At 41.2% G+C, this 22,054-nt stretch overlaps 1 protein-coding gene across 4 annotated transcripts in view; it reads right to left on the reverse strand.

Moving 5' to 3' along the window:
* Window positions 1-3,132: 3,132 nt before the first annotated feature.
* alk (ALK receptor tyrosine kinase) overlaps window positions 3,133-22,054 on the reverse strand; it is a 352,978-nt gene continuing 334,056 nt past the window's right edge. For all 4 annotated transcript variants that reach the window (XM_042387785.1, XM_042387784.1, XM_042387787.1 and 1 more), the window contains 10 exons: window positions 19,971-20,157; window positions 19,179-19,269; window positions 18,850-18,914; window positions 18,620-18,749; window positions 17,954-18,051; window positions 15,082-15,174; window positions 8,925-9,026; window positions 8,467-8,601; window positions 7,326-7,416; window positions 3,133-6,330 (listed from right to left, as the gene is read on the reverse strand). In XM_042387785.1, the coding sequence (XP_042243719.1) occupies window positions 5,197-6,330; window positions 7,326-7,416; window positions 8,467-8,601; window positions 8,925-9,026; window positions 15,082-15,174; window positions 17,954-18,051; window positions 18,620-18,749; window positions 18,850-18,914; window positions 19,179-19,269; window positions 19,971-20,157 (2,126 nt within the window). In that variant the 3' untranslated portion in view covers window positions 3,133-5,196. The remainder of the gene's footprint in view (window positions 6,331-7,325; window positions 7,417-8,466; window positions 8,602-8,924; window positions 9,027-15,081; window positions 15,175-17,953; window positions 18,052-18,619; window positions 18,750-18,849; window positions 18,915-19,178; window positions 19,270-19,970; window positions 20,158-22,054) is intronic.

The raw sequence follows: 22,054 nt of genomic DNA on the forward strand, positions 1-22,054 counted from the left end.
CTAAAGAGTTGGGTGTTCTGTTTTCTCTGGTAAGTACATTTTATTTGAATGGTTTTAAGCCAGTTTTTTGCTAGTGAATATTAGCATTAACATTATCACAGTTATCCATAGACTGTAAATGCACCGTGCTAACCAAGCTAGCATCTAGCAGCTAGTGTTAGGGTCAGCCCCACCCTCTCGTCCAAGTATGTTTACTTCTGGTTCCAAAAATCCAAGATGGCGACGGCCAAAAAGCAAACTCAAGGCTTCAAAACAGGAGTCCACAAACCAATGGGTCACGTCACCGTGGTTATGTCCATCGTTTTTTCCGTTCCATGTTCTAAAGGCTATGTTTGGCATCCTTCATTTCACTAATGTTTACTATTTTTACTTTTTTTTTTTTCAACTGTTTTAGTAGAGTAATGCTGCTTGAGATTGTTTTACTGGAGAATGTCAGCTTTCTCCTCACAGATGAGACCGAAAGTCCAAAAGACCAAAAATAAAATCAGTTGCTTTAAATGGTCTGTCCTTTAGGTTTAGAAAGGCATATTGGTGTCAGGTGTGCCATGTTAAATCAGAACACTGTTGGTCTTAGCTTAAGTGTTTATGTTACACAGTTTGTTGAAGCTTGCTGAAGGTTAAAGGAAACTTGTGTGGGGGTTTTTACAACCCAGGATTGAATACGAGTCATGGTAATTTTGCCCTCACCTCATCTGCTGTAGAGATTAAGTAAATGTTACTTTGGCAAAACGACGTAAAGTGCCAGTCAAAAGTTTGGACACTGTCTCATTCCCTTGAATGAGCAAGTGTGTCCAAACTGGTTTGGCAAAAGTGTTTTGTTGCTATTTGTCCATCCTGACATCCTATCTTAGTGATTGTGCCTTGTTTCATAAGTGTGATTGAAGAATAGATGCAGGTGAAGTGAGTGAGGATACGTAAGGAAGGAACTAGCATAAAATCTTGTCTGTTTTCTTGCTGTCACCTGGAAAACTGGCATCCAGGACTTATTGAATTGTTTGGTTACTTAAGATACACTGATGAGTTTGGCTTCTCTGCCTAGTCCACCATATAAGCAACCAAAATTCCACAAAACAGATTTACCAGGTCAGAGTGACCCACCTTTTTTTGTCAAACTATGAGGGCCAGTGGAAGGACTTCGACCGGCTAGTGAATCTGTGTCTGTTATATTGAAACATAATTGTTGGATTGCAACACTTCTTGGAACTAAGGTCAGGCTGAATGTCAGTGAAAACCAGTCTGGCATCTTTATAAGCACTGTGTGATATTCTCATGAATGTCTACAGAGACTCTTCTTGCCCTTTTGTTCCGCCATTTTTTCAGTTCTCTCTCAAGCCAGGGTTGTCATTTAGCCATGGGTCCATTTTTGTATTTGGAAAGTGATTCAATCACAGCATGTAATTAATGTGATATATTTTCTTTTATCCTCTTTGTTTATTCTCTTTTTGTCAGTTATTTTTAGTTGTATGTCTTCTGTATGACAATGTTTTTCTTACTTTCTTTTTCCTATAAGGGGCAAATAGCGTCAAGGTTAGTAAAACACAAAGAAAACTAAGGCTTCTCAGTACTAAAGAAATTCTGCAGTGGAAATTGGCAGCTGACATAAGAGTTGCAAAAGCATTCAACATACAGCTACAGTAGCTAAAAACATGAAAGCAGACAGTAGAGGTGGAGACAACACACTGACACTTTAAAATTCTAGAGAGAGACAGAAATCAAAATTCTTAAAGCTGTAAGACGTCCTCTGGTCCTCAGGGCAAGTTGAATCCCTTCATATGAAGACAATGAGACAAAAATAACAAAAAAAAACTTCAATGAAACAGCTATGTTGCTTAGGTGATTTGTAAATGAGCAAATGCAGCAGCTGCTTTATCTTTCCCTCATACAGGCTCAATGCACTAGGGTGAGGGCAGCCCTACATAAACAGCCGAAGTCAATGGAAGCGTGTAAATGAAGAGTGAACAGAATACCCTTTAAAATTCAGCCCTTATATTATACTAACAAGACTTAGAATCTACAGCCACAGCTAACATGCTCACAATGACAATGTTAAGTGGCTATAATGTTTACCATGTTCACTGTCTTGTTTAAGCATATTAGCATGCTAACTTGTGTTAATTAGCACTAAACAAAAGTACAATTGAGACTGATGGTACTGTCATTAATTTTGAAGGTCAAGAACATAGATCTTGAGATGTTACACGTAAACAGCATGCTAATAGCATTTCCTATCAGCAGTAATTGTGTTAATCTAGCCTCTGACTCACTCAATCAGTAGTAGTTTATTCATCAGGTGGTTCCTACATTTTTTTGTTTCTATAAGAACCTCTTTTTCACATCAGGATGAGTAATAAAAACAAAACAAAACAAAAAACTAGAGGTCCAGGTCACAGAGTGGGTGAAATTACTTTTTCATGCAGTCCTGCTGTATAATAGAATACATTTCCTGCCTTATTTCTAACACAAATTCGAAAAACAAATTTTCTTAAGCACTGAATAATCCACTGCAGGAACTTAAAATGTAAATGACCTGTTTTGAAGGTGCAAGAGAGGCTCCTTGAGAAAGTAGACTGTTGTTTCCTCTTAAATTACTGCCCAGCAGCTGTCTGCTCAGGTAGAGAGTTTTGTGTGGAGACTAATGAAACCAATGGCAAGCTGAAACATAACTGATTTGAAATAACATTATGTTTAACTGTGACGTGTAACATAACATACTGTAGCATAGGATTCATGATACCAGTAGATTAAATAGCTGGTGCACAGAATTGTTATTTTTTAATTATCCCCAACTCTCGACTCCATTACTGCCAGCTTTTAACAATACCAACCAGTGTCAACAATCATTTGTGCTGCCAATACTATTTAAAGCTGAGCAGGTCAAACTACAAGAGTGAAAGGAATAAAGACAAAGCAGATTTGGAGGATTTTATCTTGAATTTTATAGCCCTATTTCTGTGTAAAGACATTATGTTACAGTTTTAACATGATGTTAGCAGTTTAGGGATGTTACACTAAACAAGGTCTGTGGTTGATGCTGGTGGTTTTAAACATTCAATCAACGGTCCCATTTATTTAATCTGATTAACTTGGTCCCAATCCCAAATTTGAGAGCAGTAGACAGACAGATGCAAAGCATTTATTATATAGTAATTTATTAATTTTGGCGAATGTCTTCTGAAGGGCAATTTACAGCTTTACCAGAGCCATAGTACAATACTTTATAATTACAACATTTACAGGTGCAGTTCAGTATGTCTTTTTACATCAAACGATGGGGACGAACTGTGGAGGGAACACAGAATGAATGCATATAACACAGGTACTGGAGACAAAGCAAAATACTTTTCATTAGCCAATATTTAACTTGCTCATTGACTTGGCTGACAGGAATGCATTTGTCTTAATCAGTCAGTGAGCATCATGACACGCACATGACAGCTCATCATGGCTTTACAGCAGACGGACTGACAGGATTGCCAAACATAGTCAAGCAAAGCATCAAAAAACTGATACATTGTCATCATTCACCTAAATATCAACACTGCCACGCTCATGGTGTTATTTGATAGATATACTTTGTGCGACCGTCCTTAAACTGAAAAAAGCAGACTTGAAACACAGACAAGTGTTAACACCATGTGTGTGAACATGAATCGGAATGAGACTCATACTGGTCCCGGGTTTCATTCACATATGGAGAAAAAGCAGTTTGTATTCAAACGTTTCACTCAGACTCATTTGTATTCCACAACACTCATCCTATAATAGAAAAGATAAAATATGAAATTTTAGGAATGTAGAGTGCTTCCAGATAGCAATTTGAAGGTTAAAATTGATTCAGCAATATCTAGTATGTTTCTATATTCAGACAAAAAAGGGAAAGAAACATTTTTTTTTAAACAAGAAACGAATTAATAAAAGGTTACTGAAAAAGCCATAAGTAAAGAAAAGCCTCAACTTTACTGTCTCAAAGCACTCTTTCAACAGAATGGAGTCATGAACAAAAGGAGAGTTCATGGAGCAGTGATCTCACTAGTACCAGGGGCAATGAGTTATTATAAATCTTCAGTGGTAACAAAAAGCTGAACTCTTAAATGTTGCTGAGGGAGGCTTGTCTTCAAACTATTCTTTTGTTAAATCACCTCTCCAACCCAACTGCTCCAGCGCTCTATTCATACATCAGCTCCACCTTAAAGGCCACAACTGATTTCCTTTATCAGTGCGATAACAAAACAGTCAGGATATTTCAATCATCTTCTGGGATTGTTCAAACTCTCCTTTCTCACCTTTTTTTGTTGTCAGATATTACTAAAAATAAATTTCTACAGCTTAGAAACCTGAAGTGAAAACCAGCTGATGTAAAATGAATTTGTTTGGATTTTAAGAAGCCTGTTCATTAATAATTTATAGAGCCACTTCCAAATAATAAATAAACAAATGAATAAATAAACAAGCAGGCAAGCAAACATCAACAAACACATTTTCCCAGTATTTTTTTTTTTTTAGTATAAATGTCTCTGGTAATCCAGCGTCCTAGTCTGTGATATTCTTGAAAAATAGTCTGATACAAGTTATTTACCACGTTGTTGTTTTCCAAAAGGATGTGGATAAGGAACAGTGTGAGGGTTCTGATGTAGAACTGACGCGTGTGGCTGGCAGCTGCGGACAACTTCGCAATTGCTACAGTCAAACTGGTCACCAAAGTTTGAGACTTAAAGTCTGAAGTCTGGCAAAATATAGAGATTTGAATCCGAGTAATTGTCCATTCTGCTTGTGACATGCCCAGCTGTCAGTGAACAGTTCTCCCCACGTCTTCCTGCTGTAAACTCTCTGCATTTCATTCCTTCAGTCACTCCCTCCAGCATTGAAAAAATACATTTTTTTAAACTCTTAAAACTAGCCTTTACTCTACATTTTGCCTCCCAAAACTTTTTTTTTTTTTAAAAGTTCTCTGATGTGCTTCAGCATCCACTGGGGATTTTAACACACCTCCAAGGTTCTCATGGGAAAAGCCTGATGCATCCATCCAGCTCTGCTTATGAGAGATGGGTTCTTTCTGAACTGGAGGAAGAAACTAAAATAGTGGGTAAGGGTGGTGTAAAACAGTCTCTGTCCTTACACAGTGTTTCGTGTTGTGTGTCCTGAACACACAGTCTCAGGCAGGGCCTGAAAATAAGACCAGCAGTACAGGCATTTGGGCTAAAGCACGGTGGCATTGTGGCCCTCCATCCTGGGCAGCCTGGGGTCTTGCACTGTTCCCATGGTGACTAGCAGTGGGCGGCTGTCCTCAGATATACCTGACCGACCCAGAGACATAGAGGTGGGAACAGGGGCCCCCCTCTGGTGGGCGGCTGAGGTGGACATGGAGGTGCCCTGTTGGGACGGAGGAGGTGGAGGAGGAGGGGGGTTTGGGTTGCCGTGGGTGGCTTCCAGAGGCAGGCCTTGCTCCTGGTAGCCGTAGCCGATGTTCCCGCAGGGGAAGCGTCTCAGTCTGTAGAGGGGAACCGGGGGCAAAGCAGCTGAATCTAAAAGCAGGGGTGACTGGGCAGCAGGAGGTGGTGGAGGGGGTAACAGGGGTCTGCAAAGACCCTGCTGCTGCTGCTGCTGATGGTGCAGCAGCTGGAGTTGGTGCTGCTGCTGGAGCTGATGCTGGAACTGCTTGTGCTGGTGCTGGAGACCCAGCGCCCCCGCTACCTCAGCCACCGTCCGGCCCACATGCTCCTGCCCCTCGCCAGGCACCCTGCCACTGCTGCCTCCTGATCCCCCGACCCCTCCCTGCCTCTGCTGCTGCTGCTGCTGCTGCTGCTGCTGCTGCTGCTGTTGCTTCCTCTGCTGCTGCTGCAGGAACCACGAGCCATATGTGGGGTTCCACAGACTGGTGCTCTTCCCGTTGTGGCCCTCCTTCTCTGGTGGGTGGCCCTGGGTGAACGCCAAGTTGATGTGGCCCCCCTCTGGGTTTGGCTGGGTGGTGACATGGGGTCCCTTGGCAGTGAGTGTAGAGGCAGCCGTGGAGGTGACCGTGTTGGTGGTAGTGATGGTGATGGAGGTCTGTGTGTGAGGTTGCTGGTGCTGGTGGAGGTATGGCTGGGGCTGAGCCGACGTCTGTGCTTTGGCCTCCGATGCTGTGCTCGTCACAACAGTGTGCTCCCCACCTCTGCGGTTCTCCTCTGCAGGATAGGATGGAGGCGGCTGTGGAACCTCCCCATCAGGCACCTGAGTGTTCACCAGCACGGTTGGAGCTGAGGGGTCGTCAGGGCGCATGGGAACACGCTCCTCCTCCTCTGGGACGGGACCATACTCGATAGGCAAGGGCATGGTCACCACATCTGGGTCCTAAATTGAGATAGAACATCAAAAGATCAGTTTTATTGATCAGTATTAACAGTGAAGCTGTAAGTACAATATCAGGCAGGAAAATGATTAGTCGACTGTTTCTTTGACTATAACTACAACTGTTGGTGGCAAATTTAGTCAACTGAAGCCAAATAAAATGAATTCTATGTGGTAACCAAAATAAAAAATGAAACTGGCTGTTCTATGTATAATATGCTCTGTTTTGCATATTATATATTTGTTGTATTTGCTCTCGGTCAGATTAAAACATCATTCTGAAAGTTTGAAAAGAGAGAGTGAACAGTCTTTATTATTCAAAGAGATAAATAATCTAACATTAGCTGATTGCATCATGTCATTCTCAAACAGTAAGAAACTAATTAGCTCAGTAGATGTTGAGTGAATGATCTGTTGGATAGTGAACTGTCATCAGAAGTTACTAGTTAAACTTCTAAGCACGGCATATCATTGTTTTATGCGTGTCACCTTCAAAGCTCTGAAGTGGGTGCTGCTGGGTGAAGCAGCTCCTGTCAGTCTATGAAGCTAACATAAACAGTGAGGAGCTGTCAAACGTGTCATCAGTCAAATATCACAACATTTTTGAAGCATCAGGGTTACTATATGTGGACACCTGTGTGCTGTAGCAGCTATTCATAGTATGATGTCACTTACTGAGTGAAATGAGAAATATGAAATATCCTACACAGTGACAATATCTCACACATGTGAGCAAAATCAGTTTTTCTATGAAAACACATTTTAATTTGGAAGCTGAACATGGAAGGTTTACAACAAGCGACCACATCATTTTATTGGATTGTTTTTCTTGTAGAAACAAGAAGTTTGTGATTATGTTTGATTCATGTTTAATGCTGGAGACTGGAGATGAATTCAGATGAAATCACAATTTAATTGCTAAGTGTGTTATTGGTCAGAAAAGTAAGATATTTTCTTCAAATAGTTGATCCCCACTTCATATGTGTAGCCCCACTTACCTGTAAGCAGTAGTCGATTCTCTCCAGTATAGTTGAGAAGTTAGGCCTGTCCTCAGGCTGGTGCTGCCAACTCTGAGTCATTATACGATACCTAAAGACGTGCACACAAGCAAAAAGAGTTTATTCAAATGCTTTCTCTCACTCCATGCATGTAGAAAGAAAAACAAAACAAAGCACATCAAACCGGAGGCTGACCAGCACCATGTCTCCCACTACTTGACCAAACGCCAGATTGATCTCTTTCAACAAAACATTTGAATAGTTGTTTTAATCACTTCAAGCAGAATGAAAGTGTGACCTCCCACCAGTTTGAGTGATTGTGTTAAATGGGCGACGCAGATAACAGGAACAAATAACAATATACTTAAATCCTGAGATTAATTACTGCACTGATTCCAGCTGTAGTATCTGCTTTCAGCAAGTGTGGTGTCCTGTTGTCAGGTTGTCTCACAACTTCAAATTAATAAAACACCACGGAGCGCTGTTTATTTTTTCAAAGAGAAAATTGCTATTTGCACGGAACATGCCAGGCAGGTTGCAGAATGATCTGAGGAGTAATCTGCAAAGCTGTGGCCAGCAGGTATGAAGGATAAAGCAGCAGAATCACAGAGAGGTCAAAGTGTGGCTCCGATGTGTGTATGAGAGAGAGAGAAAATATGTGTTTCTATTACAGGACTGACTGAGAGAGGCGGTATCTGAAAGAGTGAGTAAAAAATACAGTCTGATTTGTAAATGGTTTCTTAAGCTCCCTATCGGCTCCCCATGACTTCCTCCAAATTGTGAAGCAAACATGAAAGAAAACGTTGGTGTGGTTTCAATATTGAAAGCACTGAGAGCAATATCCTGTTACATTTTTTTTTTTTAAGCTTCTAGGTCACAACTCATTTATGTGTCAATATCAGCAAATCACCAGAGCCTTTCATGTCTGCCTCTGTCTTTGTGTTTTTTTTCTGTGATGCCGCCTGTGTGTTGACATAATATATGCATCATATACAACTGAGCATCTTTCCTTCTTGTTTATGTAACGCAGAAGCTTAATTGGACCTCATGGGATGGAATCTTCATTTTTTCTTGTGGTCATGTGCAGCGTATGAAAGTATTCTGCTTGTGTGTGTGTGTGTGTGTGTGAATCTGTACTTACACAGGCCCAGGGCAATTCTTGGGTGGGTCCATTCTTCCACCATTGGTAACAAACTCCAACACCTCTTGGTTACTGCGACTTGGATACGGCATGTAGCCCAGTGAGAAGATCTCCCACAGCAGGACCCCGAATGACCTTAGAGAGGCAGATGATGAGATGAGAGGAAGGAGAGACAGAAAGAGGGTGAGACTAAGGAAGTCATAAATTATAAGCATCATCAGAGCTGAAAAGCTGTAAAGAAGGAGAGCAGAGGACAAGAAAGAGATAGAGACAAGACGGGGAATTAAAGAAAATACATGACTCGGGATCAAAGGCGTGGAAGGACAGGAGAAGGTGAAAAACAGAGAGGGAGAGAGTGGGCAGGCTGGGACAGCAGACGTCTGAGTGAAATCTAGGAAGTGGAATCACAGCCGGGGCAGATTCTGTCCTCACTAATGAGAAGTGTGAAGGATTCTCACCATGTGTCTGTTTTGGACGTGAAGATGCCCTCCATGAAGGCTTCAGGTGGCATCCACTTCACTGGCAGCATGGCACGCCCACCTTTCCTGTAATAGCTTGCCCTACACACACACACACACACACACACACACACACACGTGTTTTGAGTCATACATGTTGACTGACCATGTGGATAATAATAAAAAGTATCACTGGTTTTGTTTGCCTACTAACAATAAAAAAGTGGAACAATTGTGAAATGAAAACCAGCAGAGTTTGCAGCACTATCGCCATGGCAACACCATTGCTCTCAAAAGCACAGGGTATGAAAAAAAAAAAAAAAAGAAGAAGAAAAATTCTCACATCCAGCAATTAATTCAGTGTTTGTCAGTGGCTGTATCAGCACTCTGATCCAATCTGGTTTTCAGCTTCGTAACATTTCGGTGTGAGAGACCCTCTAAGAACTCTTATCTCACTGAGAGGGAACAGGGAGGGGTTTTTTTTCGCCGGGCCGAGCCCTGTCTGAGACATTTTTAATGCACTGCGTCGGTAGAGAAATTATCTGATGTGTGCTCTATCTGATGTTTGGAGCTGATAGAGGTCACTGCCTGCCTGGTTCATCTCTCCCTGCTGGAGGCACACAGTGACAGACATGAACCGCTTGCTGCTCGGCTCCCCGTCCATCATGTGTGTCCGCGCAGAAGAACAGACACGTATCAGGATCGGAGTTAAGCGATGTCAGCTGTGTATGACTGGGAAAAAGCATCGTTTGGCATCGTTTGCTGTTGCAGAGGAGTAAATCAGTTTGCCCCTGGTGAATTTGTCATAAAAATGACACTTTATTGCCCGAGCAGTTGTTTGTATACATGGCAAGTGCTTCATGATAAATAGGACAGTAATAGCCTGTAGATACAGGTCTGCAACTGGAAGGTTGCCAGTTCAAATCCCTGTGTAACACTAGCACTCTCTTTCTCTTCGCCTTCAAAAAGTAGACAACTAAGTGAAGCACCAACTGCTCTGCTGGAGCTGCACATGGCTGCACAGGAAAGGACTGTAATTACAGTGGGCAGCTCCCAGGTGTGAATGTGAAGCAGGATGAGAGAAGAGCATTGTGCTTGGTTGGCATTCCTTGGACATAGAACAGCAAAAAAATAGAGAAAAGAAAAGAATGGCAAACACATTAAAATGGTGGCAAAGAATAAAACAGACAACTGCAGCATAATAAAACAGGGGACATTAAACAAAAAAGATTGCAGTCTTGGCAGCCTGAGCTGCTCAGATTCAGCATCCAAAGCCAAGAGGCTTGGACAGCGTGACCTATCACATCTCATCTTTAGTTTAAGGAGGATTCCAAGCTGCTCTTGCTCACCAGGGGCAAAAATGTCTCAACTACTGCTACACATCAGGGCCTGTATTCATCAAACCTCTAAGATTTACACTTAAGAATGTTTTAAAGAAGCAACTTAAGTGAAAAAAGTTTTACAAGTGACCTACTACTTCTTACAGCCAAGTTTAAAAGTAATTTTTAAGAGCAACTGTCAAGTGATGCAGGAATAGTGCAATATTTATTTCACAGTCTTTTAAAAACCTCCTTACAGTTTATTCAGTTCTATATTATTCTGCAAAAACATATTTACATTTTTTAGAAGTCTTTACATCTTTGGAAATAATTAACATGTGAAACTAACAACAATATATAGATATGAAAAAGGATTAAAAAACAGGAAATTGGCTGAAATGGAGACAGAATGCTGCTGTTGGTAGATGAGATACATGAAGAGATTTTAGTGCAACACTGACAAGTGCAGATAATGAAGATGTTTAGAAGGTGATTACAAACAAAATCAATGCCAGATTTATGTTTGTTGTTGGTTTGTAGCCCTGATAAATGCCAAAAATAAGAAAGAAAGAAAAAGTGGTGTAACATCTTATCAAATGTTCAGATCAAATAATAGTGTGAAACTACTCTTCAGCTGATGTATTATTCATCATGACCAATAATACTCACTCTGTTCTCTGTACTGCAGTCATTTAGGATCTGACCCAACTGAGACCTGTTGAGCTCTCTTTAAGTCACTTAAGTGTGATAAATAGTTTTAATTCTCCAGTTTGAGAAGAAAGTCTACGTCTAAAATGTTACTTTTAGCAGATTGATATAGTCTATATGTTTCCAGAGCTATTATAGTGCCAGCAAACTAAAACAGATGTAATAAGATTTCAACTGAAGCAGGAGAGACAAGTCACAAGTCAGTTTCAAGACAAAACATAATCATAATTTTAGCAATTAGCAAGCAAACGTTTTGGTGTGATAGTGACTCTATAGTTGCTGAAACTTCTTAAATTCCAAATTCAGGTTTGAAAGTTGAAAGAATAAGAGAGCACAGTGTCCAGAAGCAGCACTCATCACTGGATTTAACTCAGAGCTGTAGCTCTGTTTTCTTTAGGGGAGCAGTGAGTGGAGATAAATATAAATCATATACTTTCAGATAATATACACTTAGAAAACTACTGGCATAAGTGTTAGCCTTGAGGAAAATCACACATTATCAATGAAGCAGAGAAAATAATCACTAGTTGAGTCTGTTGCTTGACAGATTAGCTAAGAACCACCACAGATCCCCGCCTCACGCCTTAATATTTCACTGAGAACAACACGATCAATCAGTGACGGGAATCAGTTACCACCCCCAGTTTTAGGCCTACAATTAGAGGACTGAATCCTGCCGCTTTCTCATCTATTGTTCCCCCCTTTCTACTTATCCCTCTCATTTTCCTGTCAATCCCGATAAAGTGAGTGAATCCTGTGATGGAAGCAGACTGGCCTCTATCAAAAGATGCAATTAGATCAAACAGCTGTGTCAGTGGATCCTGCGATTGTCGCTTTAAAAAGGCTGATTTCAATGATAAAGAGTTTACAAAAACCAAGCTGCCTCATTCTCCCAAAATGTTTGTCTTTTTGTTGTAATAAATTAACAGCTGCTGCCTTTCTTTGACCTCTGAAAGAAAAATAAGTCCTCTGATAGATGAAACTTCTTTTGTACGTTGCTATTCAGTCTGTTATCTGTCTATTAGAAAACGCTGGAATATGTTGAAAAGATTGAGGGATGGTAAAATGTAGAGCATAAGACTGATAATCCCCCTATCAGTGGATCAACCTCTTTCTTTTTTTTTTTTTTAGCATGGGGTTTATGGACATATTTATTACTACTGCTAACACCACCAACACAGACTGAAAGCTGAGCTGCAGATTAGGGAGGCTTAAATACAGTCCCAGAAAATCTATAGTGCAAATGGAGGTGTTTTATATGTGTGTGTTTTGCTCGCCTATTCTTGTGTGAGCAATTCAGTGTGTAGAAGGGAAGCTGGGAAATAGAGAAGAACTAGAGGCAAAAACTAACAGTAAGAGACAAAGGCGCCGAGCCCACTGTGGTGAATAGAAAGTAAGATAGGACAACACGCACCTGAGGACACAGTGTGGAGCCTAATACTTATGTCTGTCCGCTGTGTTGAATGTCTTTGTTCTGCCTTTACTGTGTGTGTGTGTGTGTGTGCCAGGCTGACACTAATAACTATAACCTAAAATCATGCCATGCACAATTGCTAATAGCTCCAATGAGAATTTGATCATTTAAGGTAAATCACTACTGCTTTTCTGCGGCGCTCCTTTACCTCAGGATGATTACCGACTGTCAGCTTTTGTTTACCCAACTTTTTATTTACCACTGCATCACCAGTGTGCTACTGTTGAATGAGTGTGACACTATGTGAGGGTGAGAGAGGAAGTCCATGGAATACCATGTTTACACAGTACGCCTGTGGCTCTCTTCCCAGAATATAAAAAACTGACATTAAGCCTCGTCCTGGTCCCTCACTGTGACACCCGTCCCCTGTGATGGCCTTAAAAGGACTTGCATGTCCCTTGTCACAGAGCAGGAGGGCCACATCATGAGACAGCAGAAATAACACACCGCCGGCAAAGCGGCACTGTGTGCAAAACAACCACCCATCCGGTGGTAGTAAAATAATCCCAGTCCGAGCAGCACGGCTCCGGGCTGAAGGATAAAAACAAAATCACAGCGAGGCACCTGAAAAACTGACATCAGCAATTAAATCAAGCGCTCCTAATGCGGCTCCCCGGGGGTTATTGTGCAACAGCCTTCACTGGATGCTCCGAGAGTGACTTTGCTCTCGTGTGACTTTCCATCGGGTGATTCGAAAGTGCTGCGTTGATATAGCTGAATGTGGTGACATATTTCCCCAGCTGTAATTTTCTTACCAGATGAAAGGCTTGGGAGATTTCCCTTTTGGATTGTGCATTCATTTAAATGGTGTCACGTGAAATTGTCCTGGCTATATTAAAAAGTTTGAGCTAAGAATAATGAGACGCCGCTGGGGCTACAGATGAGCTGATGTAGATTAAAATAAGGCATCTGTAAGACAGCGTGATGGAGAATAAAAACGGTTTCTCATCTGAGCTTCAACGTTTATCGGAATAAAAGTCCCCGTGATAAGTGATTCAGTCTAAACACATGGGAAAAATAACTATATATGGAGAGATAGCACTTGAAATACACCAGAAATATTTTACATCTCATTCATTTTTTTTGTGTTGAATGCATGCTGTTATCATACACTCATAAGGTGCAGAATGTATGCTGCATGTTATATACACACACACACAGTGAGCTCTTGTTTATCAGGCTAGCTGCTTGTCTTTACACCAAACCATCCCAAAGGGAATAAGGAAGAAAAAGATCTAACATCGTCTGTGTCACACAGTCCAGCTTTCTCTGGACTGTGTTTACTCACTGATGTTTAGGGAAGCAGTTCGGGTTTTGCGCTCACATTTTGATTTTTTCCTTCCTGTGGGTGAAGAAGTGTCCATTGTTGATGTTCAGTGCCAAAGCACAAAGTAGCAAAAAGTTGAAGAGGGAGTGGGAAGCATCTGGCTGTCACTGAAGGCTGGGGTTTGCTTTCAGTCTCATAACAACAGTAACAATTCCTCTTTTGACCAAGGTGGTCTTGCCATAACCTTCAGCAAGTAGCATTAGTTGCCTAAACGTTACCGTATCTTATAGAGCGACTTAACAACAGCTGTAAATCTTGTTTTTACTGAACTTCAGTGCTTTCATTTCTCACCTTCTCACCTTCTCAATGCTTCGCTCATAGAGACTGAGGACAATCTCTCAGGTTTTGTTGTTAAAACTAGGTGGAAACAATTAGAGTTTTAAAAAAAACCTGCATTGCAGAACCAATCCAAAGTCTTTAGGGTGGTCCTTCATATTGGGGTGGTGATATGCAGTTGACTATGGAGGAGAATGGGGGGGGGCATCATTTCTGGAAAGGCATGCCCTTAACAAAATGTGAGGGCCATAGGTTTGTTAGCTGCCGTTCTCACCGCTGTTCATTTAGAAATCCTCAGACTTTGGTAGGCAGAGATCTCGTCTGGTATCGGGAGACTACCTTGTCACCTGCTCATCAGAGGTACAAGCTGCTTGACAAGTTGATTTGACTTTGTTTCATGCATAAGATCTGAACTTTTAGTGGCATTTAGGAGGACTCCTAGTGGTAAGATATGATCCTTAGTGAATATAGCCCCACATCAGAAGATACTCAAACAACTCTCTTTTTTAAAATTTTCACATGAAATGTTTTAGTATGCAGTGACAAACAGCATGTTTTGCTGTTTAGGTAATAAGACTTATAGGTTAAGGGTGCTGGGATTCTTCTGTTTGATGAAGCCAAAACAGAAGGCAATAAGACGGCCACAAGAAAACATCTTGTCTAGTGCAGTGTTAACGTTCTGTTGTGCCGGCATGTACAATTTCATATGAGATGTTGATATGTCAATGCAACACTCTCAAGATGACACAATTTGAATGATAAAAGTAATTTGATTCTAATTTACAGTATGAATGTAATATTATGTTCAACCCCAGCTGTAAAACTTCAGTCCAGTCTTGGGATACTTATCAAACATCATAGAACTGGTCTTCTACATGCAGTATTTATTTTCTTTCTCATTTCCATATTTGCCGTGAGGTCTTTACTTGGTCTTAACCCCCATTGGACCTTATCTTAACTCAAATTCAACTAAACCTGGTATTGATCTACAGCCAACCAAGATGGTCCTGTGTTCCATCTTCCATCAGTCACTGATCTGTGTGTGAATCGTACCTGTAAATGTCCCGAGCCATCCCAAAGTCTCCAATCTTGGCCACACGTCCCGACCCTTTACAGGTCAGCAGGCAATTCCGGGCTGCAATATCCCTGAAAGATGAGGACAAACACACACAGACTGTAAGGTCACACTGCCTGGATCAGTGGAGCTTGGTCACTTTGTTAGATCACAATAACTCACTGCTGCTGTGAATCGGAGTTATCAAGGTATATATGGAGGTACAGTATACTGTTTATAAGTAATAGATATAAATAGATATAATAAACATTCACATCCATACAACTTGGCTCATGCCTCGTCTCTTCAGTAGTTCACCAAAGTTTTTCATACATTTACATCTATAAGAGAACTCCATGTATGAGACACCTACAGACGCTCCCATGTTGGATCTGAAGTTCAGTGCAACTGCAAGGTTGCCCCGGGCAAGCTGGTGAAGTGTATGATTTCCTACAGTGCCTTTATGACTCTGCCCACATGGTGCACCCAGAGAAAAGATTGAAATGTTCCACAGTATACGCAGCCAGAGTGGATTAGGGGAGAAAATTCATAAAATTCATATTTGCACTGTAGTGTGTTCATTATTTTTGAGAAAATACTGTAGTTCACACAGCATGCTATACTCCTGGCTTGGGAAAAGGAAATAGAGCCCACACACTGTATTCTGCTCCCAAGGCATCTAACTTTCTCAAGATCTTAAGAAGTGACGTTGTGAGCACACTGCTCCTCATCAGACTAAAGACAAGATACCCAGAATTTAACATCAAAATAACATCATGTGACACTGTGTTCAGACTAGATCATGAGACGGGGCAGGGCTGGAAACCCCCCACAAACCACAGCAGTAAACTGCACCAGTGTGTAGACAGCAGCACATTGTTCTGATGTTTTGCCTCCGTACTCTGATGAACTTGGATGTGAAATGACACAATGAGGATAAAGTAATAGTTCAGACTGATTTAAACTGAGGGCTTTTTAAGGCAATGCACATGGTTGCCCCACTTCAACGTGCCAGAAGAGTTTGAAACTATTCAACGAGCGTGATATTAAATCATTTAGTCTGCAGTAAAATCAACAATGCGTTTAGTGCATCCACATGCTGTCCAGTTTATCTCTGAGAGGATCTGTTTCTGACTTTGCTTGAGTCCAATTTACACGGAAGCAACTAAATGAGTGTCTGTAAACTGAGTGATCAAACCAGCTACAGAAAAGAACCTAAATTGCGGCATCACACTACAAAATGATTAATGACTTATTCCAGAAGAAGTAGTGAAACAAGACTGAATCAATTCTGTCATGGCATGGCTACAATCAGCATGTGGGAGGGTATACACACACAAACACTACACACTCACCACATCCTTTCTCATGAGGTGGTGTAGCTAAATCCAAGCAGTCCTTGTTTAATGGCTTGGAAGAATTCATGCAAATGATTTGCTTTTGCTTGCAGGCAAGGACGAGCCTTGAAATACAGCAATAGCTGTCACACACTGTAAACTGAGGGCTTAAGGGAAGGACACTGCTATTGTACACGCAGCACAGTGATGTGAGAGCAGGCTGTTATTAAAACAATGTTAACAGGCCTCAAACTGTAGACCTTATTTACAGTCAGTTTTAACTGCAGCTTAAAGACCCATTTCACTGCAGTACTTAGGGAACAATCTTCGTTATTAGACTGTTTTAGCACCTGGGGTTGCATTTAACCACCCAACTCTCCTCAGCACAGCGCTTTTATTCATGTGGTTACAATTTCAATTGCATGTGCCAGCCTATTGTACAATAAAGTAAAGAAAGAGTAACATTACATGATCCACTGCACAGGAAAAAACAACATAATACCAGCACAGACAAACGCACAATCAAAGATACACATAAAAGCCAGCGTGCGCTGTTCACAGACAGCATTAACCCTGTGATTTAACCTGTTGGAGCACACTCCAGGTCATCTTCCAGTCCAGTAATCCCTGAGAAAAAGCTGCATTCTCTGAGTAGCAGCTACTCCTGCCTCATTCACCTGCCCTTTACTCAACCCTGAGTAAACACACCTTCATAAAAATTGAAATTAGTCTCAAGGACAGTGTTAGGGTGAATTTTAATCGAGGTTTGAAGGCAGAAAAGCAGCCTGTGTAGAAGCTCACAAGCCTCTGGAGAAGTCAGCCATTAGGTGGATTGATGGGGCTTTACTGTGCCACGTTGGGGCAAACAAGGTTTAATAGGCCTCGTTTGTCATTGGCCAATTCCTAAGAGGTCAAAGACCGACATGAAGGAAGGAGGATGCACTTTAATTGTCTTAATGTGATTGAAGGAGCAATTTTGACCTTTTTCCATTTTGACATGCACTTGACTTTCCTCATCGACATCCATGAAGAAGATCTTTGCAAGAAAGGTTCAAGAGAAAGCTTTTAAAATTCTCGAGTCACATCCTCTGGTTCACCAACCCGTGTGAATATGGATACAGAGGGAGCACTTTGTTGACTTGTGCCTTGGATACAGACCGTAAAAAGCCAAGCCGGCTACCCCATCTGGTTACTCTGATGCTAAAGTCATCACTTGTCCTTTCTGCTATCATGCAAAAGGCAAAAAGCATGCAGAGTCCATATGTTACGCTTGGACGGATGCAGTCAGCTCATAATTCGGAGTAGAAGTCAGCAGGTGAATGTGGGCAGGTTTGTGTTTGTTGAGTTTGTATATTTTCTTTCTCACATTTGCAATTCTCTGCACATTTCTCTTTCCGTCTCTCTGATCTGTTTAGAAAGGAGGAATATTGGGCCACAGAATACAAAACATCCTTTCATAATCACACTGTATTTGTTTATGCCTGTTGTTTTTGCACATGCATTTATCAAAATGTGTGGGCATCTGGTGAGGTACCTGTGTATAAATTGGTTCTCCTCCAGATACTGGCAGCCCTTGGCGATGTCTCTCGCCACATTGAGAAGGTCCACCATGGTCAGGCTGGACGGGTGCTCCTGATCAAACAGAGACGAGAAGACACAAACAGAGAGCCAGGATGAGATATTAATAAATATATCAGAGGCAGATTTGGAAAAAACAGAGTTGGTACACATTGTGGCTGTAAAGAAAACATGTTTGAGAGTTTGATGTAATTTGGATCAGAGTGTTCAATTCAGAGACTTAAGGAGGAGATTAAGGTGTGAAAAAAAACTAACTATAGTAAAAGACAGCAAAGAGCTTTTTCATATTCTTCTCCAAAAACACTCTTATTTTTTTCTTTGAGGTTTGTTCGTACAAGTCTTCAAAGTCGGATTCAACAAACTCTCTGAAACTGAACAAACTCGCTTGTTTCAGTCTGATGAATGTCAGCTGTTCATGAGATTTGATCATTATCACTCATACAACAGGTCTGCACCACTTGTTCATTTCATGCATAACTAAGAGAAAATTCTAAGCACCAGAAAACTGATGACAGTGACAAATTTTCTTAAATCTCTCATTGGTGCCTGAAAAATCAATCTATTCATATGAGTGCTTCTTGCATGAGGCCAAGTATGCACTCGGTACAGTAGTGTGTCTCACCAGCCGGGGTCTGGTCTCCCTCAGGAAAGTCTTGAGGTCTCCTCCAGTCATCAGCTCCAACAGGATGAACCTGGGCATGGCCTGCAGACTGACTCCTATACAGCGCACAATGTTCTGGTGGCTGAACTTACTGCAGGGAGAAAAACAAAGCAGGGAGAAGTGTTTCAGAAATAGCTTTGTTAGCACTGCATGAGTGGAGGAACTTTGTAAATGGTCTAAGTGGCTCTTACCTGATGATTAGAGCCTCCATGAGGAAGTCCAATTCATCTTGCTCAGAACAAACCTCAGGTAGGGTCTATTGTTGAAAGAAAAAAATCTTACATTTGAATATACAGTAATGTTGTTTGTTTTGTAGTGAAAAAGAGGTGCGGTACAGTATTTGTGCTACAGAGCCTTTAACTGCAAAAGAGCAATACCTGAGAAAAAACGGATGATATGTAATTAGTTTAGAAACCTCTATGGATCTCAGTTAGAGTTAAATTAATTCTAAACCCGATTCCATCAAAGTTTGACCTTTAGAAAATACAGTTATTGTTCCAGAGAGTGGGTAAGAGCTCACCTTGACAGCCACTTGAAGTGGGCTTGGTTCACCCGGTATTCCCACTGCCAGACCTTCATATACCTCACCAAAAGCTCCGTGACCCAGACCCCTGGAGACACACGAGCACATTAATTATTTACAATTACCTTCATATTTTAGGCACTAAAACTTTCACACAGGCAGGATATACAAGCTGAGATTTTAGGAGACATTAGAAGCCAACCACCAGTAAGAAATGTCATAAATATACTTTTATCCAAAGAATGATCAGAAAGTGTAGAACGGTGAACTTTGACACCAAATAATAGTTTAGATTTTCCTCTTGGCAGCAATTTCATTTGATTCATTCCTTGCAGAATTCAAGATGCTGGAAAATATTCATGGATCCACAAGAAAAGGAATTCATCACAAAGATTTAGAGGCTGAATGATAAACTGGTGAACTATAAACACATGAAAGATGCATTAAAAATTGAAAAGAGCCGTGCAGAAATCATTTCTCAGCCTCTTGGATTACCGCAGCAGGTCCGTACACTCTGAGACTTTATATACAACTTAAATATTTCAGGCTTTATTTAAACTGCTGCGTCTCACAATGCTGTATTTATGAATCCTCCCTATTTCAATAGTTTGTGCTTGTGGATTTTTTTTTAGCAATTACAGGGAACTGTGTCATTTGTCATGTTTGCTTAGATGCTGTTATCCTTAAATCAGTAATTTCACACTTCAACACAGATGCAGACAGGTGTATTCACTGCTGCCCACAGTAACAGGCCTGCTGCTTTTGGATGTGGAATCTTAAAGCTTTTACCTGGTGAGGGAGATGTTGCGTCGGGGCACTTCCTTCAGGTCGTTGACCGAGGCCGTCTTACCGGCGAAACAGTAGTTGGGATTATAGTCGGTCATGATGGTGGAGGCCCGCAGCTTACTGAGCTTGCAGTCTGGACTCTGCAGCTCCAGCTGAATAGACTGCAGCTCTGTGTGTTTACGCCTGTACACTGGTGAGATGTAAATGAAAAAGGACTTTCATTCCACTACTGAGATATCCACAATTTAAAAAACAAACAAAACCTTGAACCCATATTCTTGTAGAATATTATTGCTGGAAGCAAAACCAAATAAAATAGAAAGCTTTTGCAGTTATCATTTCTCTAAAGACCTTTTGCTTGTACGACAGCATTTTTTATAAAATAGAATTCCTTTGTGTCTGTGAAATATTGATTCTTCTCTGATACCAGATTTGTCTCTCTAAAGTATTCAGATATACCATGTTTCAGAACATAAATAAATGTGTGCATGTTATAGCCACAAACACATACTGTACAAGCACAAAAACAACACAACTTACACCTTCTTTTGTTCCCTCATATTGCAAATGAATGCACTTTATGTAGAACAGCCCACTTTATAAAGACACTGCTTTTGGTCTTTCTCATGTACGCACACACAAAACCACACACTTAAGAGTGCTAGAAGCCTCGACTTGGGCTGTGAAGACATTAGTCGCAGGAAGAACTGTTTGTGTGAGTATTTATATGTGAATTCTTATGTGTGTGTGTGTGTGTGTGTGTGCGTGCAGGGGAATTATTTATTTACCAAGTGCTGTCTAATGTACGAGTGCTGTCAGCCGCCGGCTAAGCAGCCATCCATCATTAGCGCGTTTCATTCATCACAGAGGTAGTCCCACACCACCTCAGCTTCCCCACCTCCTCTACTGGTGAGTGTGCGAGAGAGTAGGTGTGAATCTGGATGTGTGTGTCAGCCCGCGAGAGTGAGCGTGGGTGTGCGTGGAGGAGATGATGGCTCAATGAGTGCATATGTCTGGCTGTAATAGCCTGAAAGCAGGCGGGGAGACGGATGTCTGCGCTGGCCGCAAGGCTCACTTCCCATTCTGACAACGATGTGCTAAGAGGCGTCTAAGAGAGAGCAGGCCAGACGCTGGAGAACTTAATGTGTGTGTGAGAGCATTGGTCTATTGTGCAAACAGCAGATAACAGCAGAAACAACAAGTACTCAGGTAATGTGAACTTCTCATACAGTAGAGTGTGTGTGCAGTCTGGCTCTCCATGGTCAGTAACAACTACTTCAGTTTTCTCCATTTAGTTGTTGTCTTTGTTAAGTCAGTGCATATATGCATCTATTCTATCCAATTAATCATCTCTGATTCGTCTGTCTAGTCCACTGAAGGCAGGTTTATACTGAACCTTTAACAGCAACTTGTCCTACGTGTCATGTGAGAACTTAAAGGTTGGAGAACAGTGATCCTATTGAACTGTATCTCATCCTCCCTCATTAAGAGTTTACATACTCCAAATTCATTTCACTTGTTGAGCACAGTCACTGGGGGAATATTGGATTACAATAATACAATATAAAGACTTTTTCAGCAGCTTTGCAGTGTTTTACTTAAATAATAAATAAATAAAAATGCAAAAATAGTGTTAAAAAAACAAGCCTCCAGTCTTAGTATGTGCATAGTGTACTGTTGGATAGTGGATGATTAATGGTATAGAATGGTTTCCAGATGGTGCTGCTATTCTGTATAAGCAACTATGACCTTTTCAGCACTAAAATTCATCTCAAATCCTGAAATCAATCATGCTCCACAACAACAAGTCCTCTAAATTAAATGACCAACTGGGTCGTTTGACCATGTGACTCCAGAACACATAGGAGCGTTTTCTATTCTGGTGTCCCTATCGGCAGTAATCAGCAGGACAACATCATTTGTCTGTGCTTTCACTGTTAGAGAAACATGTGGTGTGGATTTAAGTTACTACATCCTTGAAAAGTTCAGGGACCTTTGTCGTCATGGCTACAATAATAACCACAGAGTGAAGGTTAGGGGACGATCATAGTTATGGTTTTTGAAGAACTGTCCAGACTCGTGGTTGT

This window comes from Thunnus maccoyii, chromosome 16 (assembly GCF_910596095.1).
Source record: "Thunnus maccoyii chromosome 16, fThuMac1.1, whole genome shotgun sequence".
NCBI classification, from domain to species: Eukaryota; Metazoa; Chordata; class Actinopteri; order Scombriformes; family Scombridae; genus Thunnus; species Thunnus maccoyii.